At 40.8% G+C, this 14228-nt stretch overlaps 1 protein-coding gene across 9 annotated transcripts in view; it reads right to left on the bottom strand.

Annotated features, from left to right (window-relative positions):
* SFI1 (SFI1 centrin binding protein) overlaps positions 1–14228 on the bottom strand; it is a 99250-nt gene that overhangs the window by 16733 nt on the left and 68289 nt on the right. For all 9 annotated transcript variants that reach the window (XR_005379401.1, XR_005379402.1, XM_038575700.1 and 6 more), the window contains 3 exons: positions 14086–14183; positions 12935–13001; positions 8339–8469 (listed from right to left, as the gene is read on the bottom strand). Coding sequence is in view for 7 of the 9 variants with exons in the window: in XM_038575700.1 (XP_038431628.1) it covers positions 8339–8469; positions 12935–13001; positions 14086–14183 (296 nt within the window). In the remaining 2 variants the exon portion in view is untranslated. The remainder of the gene's footprint in view (positions 1–8338; positions 8470–12934; positions 13002–14085; positions 14184–14228) is intronic.

Raw genomic sequence — 14228 nt, 5'->3', positions numbered from 1 at the left:
CATAGAGAGAGAGAGAGAGGCAGAGACATAGGCAGAGGGAGAGGCAGGCTCCATGCACCGGGAGCCCTATGTGGGATTCGATCCCAGGTCTCCAGGATTGCGCCCTGGGCCAAAGGCAGGCGCCAAACCGCTGCGCCACCCAGGAATCCCAAGAATTCTGTTTAAAGCAAAAATTACATGGGCGAAATATGTGACAATGAAGCTCATTAAGGATGGAAAGGAATTTTACTGTTTTTATGCTCTTCCTTTTAACATAAAGTGGTACAAAAGAACTGAACAGAACTGTAAAAAGTTAACAATGTGTACTTTAACTCCTAGAATAACAATTTAAAAAATACAAAAGGTATAGAGCTAAAAAGTCAATGCAGGAAATAAAACGTAATACTAATAAATTCTAAATGACTATGGCAGAAAAGGAGAAACAGAGAAACAAAAAACAGATGTAGGCTTCAGCCTAACCGCACCAACAATTACATTAAATATAAATGAATCACACACTCTAATTAAAAAGCAGAGATTGTCAGGGATGCCTAGGTGGTACAGTTGAGTGTCTGACTCGGGGTCATGGGATTGGGGTCTGCATTGGGCTCCACACTTGGTGTGGAGACTGCACGGGAGACTCTCTCCTCTTTATTCACCCTCCCATGCTCCCTCACTCACCCACTTTCTCTCAAGTAAATAAATAAATCTTTTTAGGGATCCCTGGGTGGTTCAGTGGTTTGGCGCCTGCCTTTGGCCCAGGGCATGATCCTGGAGTCCCGGGATCGAGTCCCACGTTAGGCTCCCTGCATGGAGTCTGCTTCTCCCTCTGCCTGTGTCTCTGCCTCTTTCTCTCTCTGTCTCTCATGAATAAATAAATAAAATCTTAAAAAAAATAAATAAATCTTTTTAAAAATAGCAGAGATTGTGACTACATAAAAAATTAAGACACAACTATATGCTGTTTACAGGAGACAAGCTTATTAAATATGAAGACAGAGTGGGAAAGGTAAACCACATAAACTGTAAATACAAAAAAAGCTAGTGAGGATATTTTACTATAAATCAAAGCAAACTTAGAGAAAAGAAATATAACAAAAATAAAAAGATTCATTTCAAAATGATAAAAGGGAAAATTCATGAGGAAAATGTAACTATCCCAACTGTATATGGACCAAATAACAGCGTCTAAACACATGAAGTAAAACTGACAGTATTACCAGGAAAAATAGATAAATCCATAATCATAGCTAGCAAATTTTAACATTTTTCTCTAATAATTGATAGAACAAGTAGACAAATAACTTGTAAGGATACAGAAAATTTGAAGATGACTACCAACTTGTCCTAACAGACATTTATAGAACTTCACACCCAGCTAATATAGTATGAACATTCTTTTAAAGTGCACATAGGAAAAAATAAAGTGCACATAGAAGGTTCACCAAAACAGACCACATAAAAAAAAAAAAAAAAAAAAAAAAAAAAAAAACAACAGACCACATATATTAACTACAAAACATGTCAATACATTTCTAAAACTGAAATTACATAAGGTATGTTTTCTAGTCACAATGGAATTAAATTAAAAACAATAATGTATCAAGGAAATTCCTATTTTTTTAAAAAAGATTTTACTTATTTATTCATGAGAGACACAGAGGGGTTGGGGCACAAATACAGGCAGAGGGAGAAGCAGGTCCCATGCAGGGAGCCTCACGTGGGACTCGATCCCGGGTCTCCAGGATCACACCCTGGGCTGAAGGAGACGCTAAACTGCTGAGCCACCTGGGCTGCCGTGGAAATTCCTATTTGAACACTAAATAACATATTTCTAAATAAACCATAGGTCAAGGAAGAAGTTACAAGGGAAATTAGAATATATTTTTAGTTGATGATAAAAACACAGAATTCAGAATTTGTGGGATAAAGCTAAAGCAGAGGGAAACCTTACAGCTTAAAATTTTCTCAAAAAGAAAGATTTAAAATTGAAAAGTTACCCCCAACAAAAAAAGAATAGGTGGGTGCACCTAGTTGGAGGAGAATGCAACTCTTGATCTCAGGGTTGTGAGTTCAAGCCCCACACTGGGTGTAAAGATTGTTTTAAAAAACTAAAAAAAAGGGGAGGGTGATTTGTGCTCCTATCTTAAGAAGGTTAAAAAGGAAAAAGAAGGCAAATTAAATCCAAAGTAAGTAGAAAAAAAAAAGTAGAAAGAGATACAAAAGAAAAAGTGGAATCAATATAAGAAAAATATATAATAAGAAAATTAGCAAAGCAAAAGTTTTTTAAAAAAGCAAAATCCTGATAATTTGTAGCAATACTGATCAAGAAAAAAAGAGAAAAAAATACAAATTACCCAAATCAGGAATGCACAAGGTAGTATCATCAGAGATTCTAGACATTATTAGAGGGCAGCCCCGGTGGCGTAGCGGTTTGGCGCCGCCTGCAGCCTGGGGACCTGGGATCGAGTCCCACATCGGGCTCCCTGTGTGGAGCCTGCTTCTCCCTCTGTCTGTGTCTCTGCCCCTCTCTCTCTGTGTCTATGAATAAATAAATAAAATATTTTTTAAAAAGACATTATTAGAATAATAAGGCAGTTTTGAACAGTTTTATGCCAATATATTTGATACCTTGAAGAGAATGAAAAATTCCTTGAGAAACAGCATACCAAAACTGACATGGAAAGAAACTCTTGGTAGCTCTATATCTATTTTCAAAATTAAATCTGTAATCAAAAACATTTCCATAAAAGAAACTCTAGGTCCAGATAATTTCATTAGCAAATTCCATAAAAAATTTAAAGAAATAACAAAGACACACATTACAAGAAAACTACAGACCAATATCCCTCATGAAAGTACATGTATAATTTTTTAATAAAGCATTAACAGAACAAAATCAACAACACGTGAAAAAGATAATATCATGGCCAAGTGGGGTTTATCTCAGGAATACAGGGTTGATTGAACATGTGAAATCAGGAAAACCATATCATCATCTCAATAAATGCAGAAAAAGCATCTGGCAAAATTTAACCACCCTTCATAATAAAAACTCTCAATAAACTATGAATAGAAGGGAACATTCTCAATCTAATAAAGGGTATCTATAAAAATACTCAATGGTAAAATACTGACTGCTTTTGTTTTCCCCTAAGATTGGAAAAAAGACAAGTATGTGTCCTCCCATTACTTCTATTCAATACTGTATTGGAGATGTTAGCTAATGCAGTAAAGACAAAAAAAGCATACAGACTGGAAAGGATAAAGTAAGCTGTCCTTATTTGCATATGGCATGATTATGCAGAAAAGCCTATGTAATTAAAAAAAAAAAGACAGACTCAAACCGGAAAGCAAATTTAGAAAGGTCATAGAACAGAAAGTTTCAGTTGTATTTCTATATACTAGGAAAACAGTTGGAAAATGAATTTAAAAATAATTCTATTCACAATAGCATCAAACAAATAAGGTATTTAGGAATAAAACCCCCAAATCACTAATCGTAAGAGAAAAATATTGATGAACTGGACTGTAACAAAATTGAACATTTCTGCTCATCAAAAATACTCTTATTTATATATATATACATGTATACATTATATATATATATGTGTATATATATAACCAATATATACATCCACACCCTGTGATCGTTTCAACATATATATATAGAACATACATATATATAAAAACCACTTTGCTCTCAATAGAAAAAGAATACCTGAGAAAATGGAAATGCAAGCTACATTACTGGAAGAAAATATTTTTCTTTTTTTATGATTTATTTATGTATTTATTTGAGAGAGAGAGAGACACACAGAGTGTGCAAGCATGGTGGAGAGGGAGAGATTATCTCAAGCCGGCTCCCCGGTGAGCACGGAGTCAGAGACAGGGCTCTGAGATCTCACAATCCTGAGATCATGACCTGAGTGAAACCAAGAGTCAGATGCTTATCTGACTGAGCCAACCAGGCGCCCCTGGAAGAAAATATTTTCAATACAAGAATATAGAAAGAACTTTGAGAAATCAATAATTTAAAAAAAGACTCCTGAAACCAATTTTTTTTTAAAAGCTAAGGGGAGGGGGATCCCTGGGTGGCTCAGCGGTTTAGCGCCTGCCTTTGGCCTAGGGCACGATCCTGGAGTCCTGGGATCAAGTCCCACATCAGGCTTCCTGCATGGAGCCTGCTTCTCCCTCTGCCTGTGTCTCTGCCTCTTTCTCCCTCTATGTCTATCATGAATAAATAAATAAAATCTTTAAAAAAAAAAAAAAAAAAAAAAGCTAAGGGGAGGGAAGCCCTGGTGGCTCAGCGGTTTAGTGCTGCCTTCAGCCCAGGGTGTGATCCTGGAGATCCAGGATCGAGTCCCACATTGGGCTCCCTGCATGAAGCCTGCTTCTCCCTCTGCCTGTGTCTCTGCCTCTCTCTCTCTCTGACTCTCATGAATAAATAAATAAAATCTTTTAAAAATAAATAAATAAAAGCTAAGGGGAAAGAACTAAATAGATACTTCGCAAAAGAAGATACACAAATGGTCGATAAGCACATGATAAAGGTTGAATCAGTCAAAATCTGTCTGGAATTCAAAGAAAGAAAATTAGCTCAGACTATTTTACTCAGAAAGAGCAGCCCAACCATTAATCAGATCAGAACAGACACCGATAAGGCCAGCTACAAGGAAACATGGTTTCTCCCAAGGCTAGGCAGCAGTTGTCAAATGCCACTCAAAAGGGCCTCTTTTGAGTGGTTACTGCTTCCTTACCAAGGATGCCCCAGACAAACTTTGTTGTTTCCACTTATTCCTAAGGGCACACATAACAGTATTCCCTAGTGAACCACATTTCTCATCCCTCCCAATTTTGCCTCAGGAATAGTGACCAATCCAAAATCAACCTCTGTTTCTCTTTCCTCTCTTCAGAATCCTGTAGTGGAAACTCAAAACTTACAAATTCCTTTCCCTCAGGAGGAGCACCATCCCAGAATTTCTGTGGAATTCCCTCCTTCAAGGCAATCAGTCTGACTTGGTAAAATGACAGGATTTTGATCCTGGCTGGTTAGGCCTTAAAAAGATGCTCAGCATTATTAGTTAGCAGGGAAGTAACACAGTACTCCATATCCACCAGAATGGTTCAATTAAAAAGACTGTCAAAACCACAGGATCTGGGATCCCTGCGTGGCGCAGCGGTTTGGCGCCTGCCTTTGGCCCAGGGCGCGATCCTGGAGACCCAGGATCGAGTCCCACATTGGGCTCCCGGTGCATGGAGCCTGCCTCTCTCTCTGCCTATGTCTCTGCCTCTCTCTCTCTCTGTGTGTGTGTGACTATCATAAATAAATAAAAAATTAAAAAAAAAAAAAACCCACAGGATTGGTTGTATTTCTGTTGATGAGGATGTGAACAACTAGAATTCTATCTGCTGGTGGGTGTATGATGATGTGACCCCCTGTAAGATGAAGCATATCTCCACCCTGTGAACCCGAATCAGCTTCTAGGTATCCGTCCAAGAGAAATGAAAACATAATCCACTTAAATGTTCATAGGAGATTTATTCACAATGGCCTCAAACTGGAAACTATTTATATGTTAAAATGGATCAAAACATTTTTTTAAATTTTTATTTATTTTTTTAAAGATTTTATTTATTTATTCATGAAAGACAGAGAGAGAGAGAGAGAGAGAGGCAGAGACCCAGGCAGAGGGAGAAGCAGGCTCCATGAAGGAAGCTGGACCCCAGGATCCCAGGATCACGCCCTGAGCTGAAGGCAGACGCTCAACCGCTGAGTCACCCAGGTGTCCCCATTGTTTTATATTCATACAATACCACTCAGCAAAGAAGAGACTGAACTACTACCTGACAATATGGCTCAATCTCCAAAACATTACGCCGAACTTTAAAAGAAGTCAGATACAACAGAACTACTGTGTGATCCCATTATTTAAAGTTCAAAAATATGCAAAATTAACCTGGGATGATAGAAATCAGAACAGTAGTTACCTATAGGGGGTGGCATGGGAACGGACTAGAAGGGGGCATGAGGGAGCTTTCTGGGGTGATAGAAATGTCCTATACCTCGACTGGGCTATTGATTATCCAGGTATACCATTTGTGAAAACTCATCAAACTGTTTACTTAACATCTGTGCCTTTCACTATGAATTCTAGTTCAATTAAAAAAACAAACCAGTCCTGTCTCATTCTCAGTATACTATTTCACTGGTAGGTGAAGTAACTACCATTTTTCGTTAATCTCACTATTAAATTCTGTCCATATTACTAAAATATTAAACAAATACCCTAAGAATTACAGAAAGATAGAACATACACATTTTGGGGGAACTTTGATTTGCTAAACTTCAAACCCAACCTATTAATATTCATTTACCAGGAGAGTCACAAATCAATTCTAGGGGTTAGAGGGGGGAGGGGAGGGGAAGGGTGACATTTTGAGCTGGCATTCTGCTTGCAGTCCACATGGATCATCTCACTTACCTTTCATGACAACCCTATGAAATAGGACTACTGTCAACTCATCTCCATTCTACATTTGAGGAAACAGGCTCAGGGAGACTGAGTAGCTTGCCCAGGGTTACAGAGCTGGCAGGCAGGTAGAGCAAGGGTCTGAACTCAGGCCTCTCCAGTTTCCAAGCTAGGCTCTCCATTACTCTGCTCCCTTGTGAGCAGGAAGGCAGGAACCTAAAAAACTAAGTTTTCTAAAAAGATCCAACTAAACCAAAACCAGGTAAAATCCAAATCAGGCCTCGGTAACCCTTCAAGCCTCCTGGCTATTCCCCATCTCCAATTCACCCTTCACCCTTTGTCTCAGGAATGCTTCCCAACAAAAATCCTTTTGGAAACTCCTCTTGGTTGTTTTGAAAGTACCCTCAACCTTTGAAAATCCCTATGGCATGCCAAAATACAAAAGAAGTAACAGAACCAATCATGACTTTGTCTGTAAAAGAAACAAAGGAGAGTGTGTGTTAAGTAGTAAAGCCACTTTTCAAACAGAATCTTATACCAGGCCTCATACAGGAAGCAGGGAAAGGTGAAGTCATTCTCTCTGCAGAAAGGGCAGAGGTGAGGGCTATCCCCTTGCCAGCCTCCAATTCCCCAAGGCTGCCTCCTACAAACTTCTTGGACTTTGTGTGAAGGACTCCTAAAGTTCTGGCTGAACCTCTCAGACTAGCATTCAGACTCCTTCAAAGTCAAGATCACTGCAACTTCTCCCAGCGTCCCTCCCATATCCCTCCCTCTCGTCTCTCTGTCCTAAATTGACAGGACACTGTTCTCAGGGCAATTTCCAAAACCATCACTTTACTAGTTATACATACCTGCTCAAACATCTATCTGTTACCTTTTTCTGGGGTTAGGCAATCCCCTCAGTCTGGCCCTTGTCATCCTGCACACTCTTCCCATCCATCCTCAGCCCCCAGTTCACAGCATGCCTCTCCCAGGGACTTCCCTCAACACTAGCTCTGAGCTCTAGAACTCAGGGCTGACAAACTGGGGACACACATCTATTCTCTGGCACTGTTCTTCAACTGTTTCTTGTGTATCATTCTTACTTCCTCACAAAGAAAGTTTCTACAAAGTCATCAAAAAGATCTTCCTTTTGATCTAGCAGAAAGTCCCTGGAGTCAAGGAGATGTGAATTTAAACTCTTGGCTCTGCCACTTATTGCTTGTTTCACATGGGGAGTCATCAGTCATTTTGAGCCTGTTCTCTCAGCACTGCTGTGAGAAAGAAATTATTAATGAAGGTGATGTCGTCATAGGCGAATAAGCTTATATATTTGTTTCCTTTCTCCCATCACACCATACCCACCACAGTAGCAGACATAGAGTCAGCAATTATAATTTCTTTGTTACATTTTGCTAACCTGTGGCAAGGACCCGCTATGGGCAAGTTTGCCTCTGTGGGAGCTAAAAAGACATAGCTCTGCTCCTTGCCCGTATTAATTTCGTTGATGACTGTATCTCAAGACTTCAAAAAGCTAGGTTTAGTAGAACAGGAAGCAAACATTTCAGGGAAATCACACTCAAGAATGCCTGCCAAGGTCTAACCACGTTCTGATCCAGAAAGCTAATGGGCAGCTTTAATGGAGCTCACACTGGCTTGCAATGAGGATGGGGCATAAAACTCAGGCTGTTTTGAAAGCACTTGCAATAACGATGAGCAAAAGCTTTCCCAGGGGAAATACTGGCTGGTTTTTCCTGCTAGATGAAATCAGTGGGCCCACCTAATTGAAAAACCAGGAAGAACCAGGGCCTAGGGGGCTGGGAGGCTAAAAAAAACCACCACAAATGGCCATGTGGGCAGCAAAAGCAGCCCTAAGAAGCCAGCACAGGCAGGAGCATACCGCATACCTGTGAAAGCGTGCTGCTCTTGCATTGAGAACACTTTCCTGCTGGTGCCATCGCCAGAATCTTCTCCATGTGTTGAAGGCCGCAGGCAGGGCTCTCTGTTGGAAGTGACTGTCTGCTCTGGACCGCAGCCGCTACAGTAACAACAAATGACCTTTATTTGTACTTTACGTTATTTAAAAAATGACCTTTCAGGGTCACACTCTGACAGACGGTTGCTTTCTATACAAAATTGAGAAAAAGATTAAAATCATTATTTTTACTTTGTCAACATGACAGGTGAAAAATGAAATACAATAGGGAAAAAATTTTTACTTTAATTAAAATAGGTTAAGCATCTCTTCATGTGTGTGCACGCATGTGTATGTACATGTATCTAAACGTTTTGTCCTATGTAGTGAATGTTCATACCCATTGCCTGTTTTACTGACTGCCAGTATTTATTTACTTATTTTTAAAGATTTTATTTATTTATTCACGAGAGACACAGAGAGAGGCAGAGACATAGACAGAGGGAGAAGCAGGCTCCCTATAGGGAGCCTGATGCAGGACTTGATCCCAGGACCCCGGGATCACAACCCAAGCCAAAGGCAGATGCTCAACCACTCAGCCACACAGGCATCCCATGACTGCCAGTATTTAACTCAGTCATATACATGGGCTTTTTGAACCTTAAGAAATGTATCAGTCCTTTGTCACATGTGTTACCAACATTGTTCCCACCCCGCAATACATCTTTTGATTTTATTATGTTTCTTTATTTTTTTAAGATTTTATTTATTTATTCATGATGGACACAGAGAGAGAGAGAGAGAGAGAGAGAGAGAGAGAGAGAGAGAGAGAGAGACATAGGTAGAGGAAGAAGCAGGCTCCCTGTGGGGAGACCGATGTGGGACTCGATCCCGGAACTCTGGGATCACACTCTGAGCTAAAGGCAGATGCTCAACTGCTGAGGGGATGAGATGTCAACACCCAGGCGTTCCTGTGATGTTTATTTGTAATAAAGATTCTGTAAATTTTTATGTGATTATGAAAGGCTACTACTATTTCACTGATTATCAGTAGGAAGACCAACAACTGACATAAAAATATATGTACACCTCCATGATCCAAAACTGTGTGTGTGTGTGGGAATAAAAGCATATACATATGTGTGGGGCTTTTTATTTTATTTTTTGTTTAAGATTTTATTATTTATTCATGAGAGACACACACATACACAGAGAGAGAGAGGCGCAAAGACACAGGCAGAGAGAGAAGCAGGCTCCATGCAGGGAGCCTGACATGGGACTCCATCCTGGGTCTCCAGGATCAGGCCCTGGGCTGAAGGTAGCACTAAACCGCTGAGCCACCTGGGCTGCCCTGTGTGGGGCTTTTTAAAACAGGACCTCCAATTCTTTGGATTTCCTCCTTCACTAAGAAGTCCCCTTGAATCTGGGCGGGACAGTGACTGTTTTGACTAACAGAATGGTGAAAGTAACCATGTGATTTCTGAGGCTAGGTCTTTATAAAAGCCATACAGGGTGGCCCGGGCGACCTTCAGCCCAGGGTCTGATCCTGGAGACCCAGGATCGAGTCTCACATCGGGCTCCTTGCATGGGGCCTGCATTTCCCTCTGCTTGGGTCTCTGCCTCTCTGTGTGTGTCTCCCATGAATAAATAAATAAAATCTTAAAAAAAAAAAAAAAAAAAGCCATACAGCTTGTGTCTTGTTCACTGTGACACTTTTGGAGTGAGCAACAACATAGGAAGTCTGACTACCCTCAGGCCACCATGCTGTGAGGCAATTCAAGCCTCTTAGAAAAGCCCAATGTAGGTTCTCCGGTTAACAGTCCCAGATGAGCCCAGTCTTCCAGTTATTCCAGCCCAGGAACCAGCCATGTGAGTGAAGAAACTTCCTAGAGTATCCTAATGCCTTGCCATTAGAACTAGCTGAGCCCCCTGTAATCATGGAGAAGAGACCTGACATCTTTGCTATGTCTTGTTTCAATTTTTGACTCACAGAACCCATAGGTACAACAACATGGTTGTTCTCTTAAGCCACTGAGTTTAGGGTGATTTTTCACATGGAAACAGAAAACTGAACAGTGAGCGTGTGTGTGTGTGTGTGTGTGTGTGTGTGAGAATATAAGGTACACATTCTCCCACGCACACAGAGGGAAAAAGATACCAAATTTACTCACCAAATGTTATTTTAAGATTATGGGTATTTTCATTTTTTTCTTTTATCTCTTCCTACACTTCTCAAATTATAATGTCTATATATTGCTTTAGGGCATTTACATTTTCAAATGTAAATAAAAGTAGAAGCAACAGTTTAATGAATCCCCATGAACTTACCATCCAGTTTCAACAATTAGCAAACATTTTGCCATTCTTTAAGTATTGCTTTTTAAAAAGAAACTCACAATAAGTAATATTTTTCTTTTCCTGAAATAGAAAGAATTGATGTTCTTTTTAAAGAACTTGATGTTCTCTGATGTCATCTCCTTAGATGACATTCAGATTGTTAGCTAAAGATTTGAAAAAAACAACAGCAACTAAGCAGGACTCTTACTATTTTTCAGATCTTCTATATCATACAGGCCATGCAAAAGCAGTGTGCAGAGATAAGAACACTGACCCTTGACCTTCCACCAATGCTGGGTCCCCATGTCAAGGGGCTCTTTTTCTAGGAGGAAAATAAAAGACTCTCTGCTTCTTTTCTACCTTGAATAAACACAACCTTTCGACCCTGGCACTCAGTTTTTTTCTAAAAGGTCTCTATCTTTGGTTGAGCGTACATTAAATGAGCTTAAAAGACCAAGTGGCAACGTCCTTTCAGAAACAGCCACATAATCCAAAGGAATGTCAAAGAATGCAGCAATTCTAAGAATTTTCCAGGTGGAGAAGGCAAACCATGCCCTGGGCTGGCATCATGTAAACACCAAGAACTGAGATGATCCTTAGGGAAAACTCTGAAGCAACCCGTGGCAGTCCGTTTGTTCACTTGTTTGTTCATTCATTCATTAAAATATTAGTTGGCATCTACCCTCGGTTAACACTCTGCTAAAGGAGAAGAAAGACACATGTTCTACCCTCAAGTAGCTCACAGGCTGGCAGGGAAACAAGCCAGGAAACACCTAGGCCAAGAACAAGCTGACAAAGCCACACAGGAGACAGGGTCTGAGGACGAAGTAACATCTGAGCCTGAGCTGAAAGGGTCGGAGGGACACAGACTGCAAATACAATGAGAAGTGCAGTTAGGGAAGAACCGGCCACTTAACTGGCCAGAGTACAGTTGTGAAGGAACAAAGAGGCTGGTAACAGGAAAGTGTGGAGAAATCCAGGGACCAGCTCCCAAAGGAGTTTATAGACCCTGCTAGAAAATTCAGATTCTCTCCCAATATTAGGAGGGAGCAGCCAAATTCTTTAGATTCACCTGTTAGACTCTAGCGGCAAATGGAGGTGAGGGTGGAGGGAGCAGTAGGAAATAACTGGCAGGAGTTTGCTTTGTGTCTCCCGTCTCACCAAGGATGGCCAAAACAAGGCATGGGTAGCACACTAACCACTGCAATGCCCATGTGCGCACTATGGGTGGAACAAAATTCCTCTAAGCCTAAATGTGGCCTTGAAACCCTTCCTGGTTCACCACTCAAACAGCTGCCACCATCATTAGAGCTGGCCTGCCAGATCACATGTATTTGCCACCCTGGTGCTAAAATACAAGACCTGTGGGAGCAGGAAGTCTATCTGCTTTTTATCACAACTGTACAATCAGTGCTTAGCACAGTGTCTGAGGCACAGTGTCTGCTCAATGAGTCTTTTTTTTTTAAGATTTTATTTATTTATTCATGAGAAACACAGAGAGAGAGAGAGAGAGAGAGAGACAGAGGCAGAGGGAGAAGCAGGCTCCATGCAGGGAGCCCGATGTAGGACTCGATCCCAGGACTCCAGGATCACGTCCTGGGCCAAAGGCAGACGCTCCACCACTGAGCCACCCAGGCGTCCCTCAATGAGTCTTTTTTTTTTTTTTTCAATGAGTCTTTTTTAATGGAACTGAATCCAGGGCACATGGCTGGTGGCTGGTTCAGCCAGAAGAACATGCGACTCTTCAGGGTCGTTGAGTTTGAGCCCCATGTCAGGTGTAGAGATTACTTAAATAAATAAAACTTAAAAAAAAAAATGGAATTGAATCCTTTCTCAATCTGCCTTTACTAATTCACCAGACTGATCCCCATGTCCTCCCACCTGCTGTGGGTACCTGTCTCACTGTTCAGTGTGAGAACATGGCACTTATGTTCTGTACTTTTCTCAGTATTTCCTGATGGCTGGCTAACTAATATAGTACGTGAGTAATGATGTGAATGGAATGGCTAGTAAGAGCTCATCATTCTCAGAAAGCACCTGCATTTTCACAGCAGATGAAGGAATGGGGCTTATGCAGACTTTCTGATATCACTAAAGGGATCTGGGGAAATACTTTAGAGCTTTTCACAGCAGCCTCTCTTCCAAATTAGACTACCACGACCTCTTAGCATAGGTCTTTTCCGAGAATCTCTCCAGAACAAATGGGTCCAAGAATGTCAGCCTGTGGAGCCACCTGCTATGAATTACTTACCTGCTTGTACCGCCTCTTCTGAGTATACTGTAACCATGATTTGATACACTTGCGTAGCAATGTCATTCTGAAATCAAACACATAACACATACTGCCTGTTGTACTTTCAGGTTTAGAGTTTTTAAAATGTTTGTTTTTAAGGCCAGAAAATCTGAGTGCAGTTACATCTTCAGCGTTAAAGGCACCTCACTGGTTTTACTCTAGGAAACAGGGAAGTAAGAACCTATTATTCAATGCAAAATCTGTCAGCCCCTATTTGGAGCTATGGCCTGCCCCAAATTTTGACAACTCTCTTATAAACCTAATTAGACCACCAAGCACCATGTCTCTGGAACTTAATTAAGGTAGTATGTATAAAATCTTCTAACTATCCTGAACTTGCTGGTTTTATGACGAAACTCTGAGCCTTGTGTGGGACCACCTGGGTCTGTGACAAGCTCCTTTCTAATAGTGATATGAGAGTGAGAACCACATTCAGTTCTGTAAACCAGGATTTAGAATAATGATAGACCCTGATAACTCCAAATTTAATTAAATATTGAGATTTTCACTGACTCGTTAAAAAAAGGACTCCAAAATGGGACCTATAACTATGTAAATTAAATTGATTATATCATTAGGTGGGAGGAGGGTATATTGAACATTTCTGGCAGCAATAAAGTGAAGAGTGGTTACCTCTGAAGAATAAGCCTAAGTGATCAGCGGGAGGGATCCAGGCAACTTTTATTTTTCACTTTATATCTACTTTCCTATACACTGAGTTTTCCTCATAGACATGTGGTGCTTTTATTTGCAATTCAGGAGACTCTACACTCTTCAAGACCAAGCCATAAATACCCAACCTGCCTGAGACTTCTTTTTGACACTATCGATGCTTGAATTCTAAGATGTGAACATCACTAAAGCCTAAAGGATTGAGGCAGGGGACCAGCGGGCACATACTTCAAACTATGGTGACCAAGAACCAGTACAATCATCTTTATTTGATCTCTCATCTGATCAGCCAAAAGGAAAACATAAGCTTAGGAACCACTGGTTTATAGCGGGACCTTTTTGAATCTGCCTAGTAATGAGTGGAAGGGTAAGTGCTCTTTCCTAGAGAACAGTGACTAAATCCCTGGAGAGCCTAAGGAGAAGGCCAAGGTCCCTACCTGCAGTGGGCCCAGGCAGCACACAGTGAGGGAAGCTGCTCTCTCTCTTCCCTCTGCTCAATCCGAGACTGCCAGAGGTTCCAGAACCTGTGTAGTAGCTGAAGCAAGACAGAAAAGAAATAGAAGTTTAAGGCAGAAGGTAA

The sequence above is a fragment of the Canis lupus genome, chromosome 26 (assembly GCF_011100685.1).
Source record: "Canis lupus familiaris isolate Mischka breed German Shepherd chromosome 26, alternate assembly UU_Cfam_GSD_1.0, whole genome shotgun sequence".
Lineage (NCBI taxonomy): Eukaryota > Metazoa > Chordata > Mammalia > Carnivora > Canidae > Canis > Canis lupus.
Note: the sequence above shows the minus strand (reverse complement) of the source record. Positions and strands in the feature narration are given on the sequence as shown.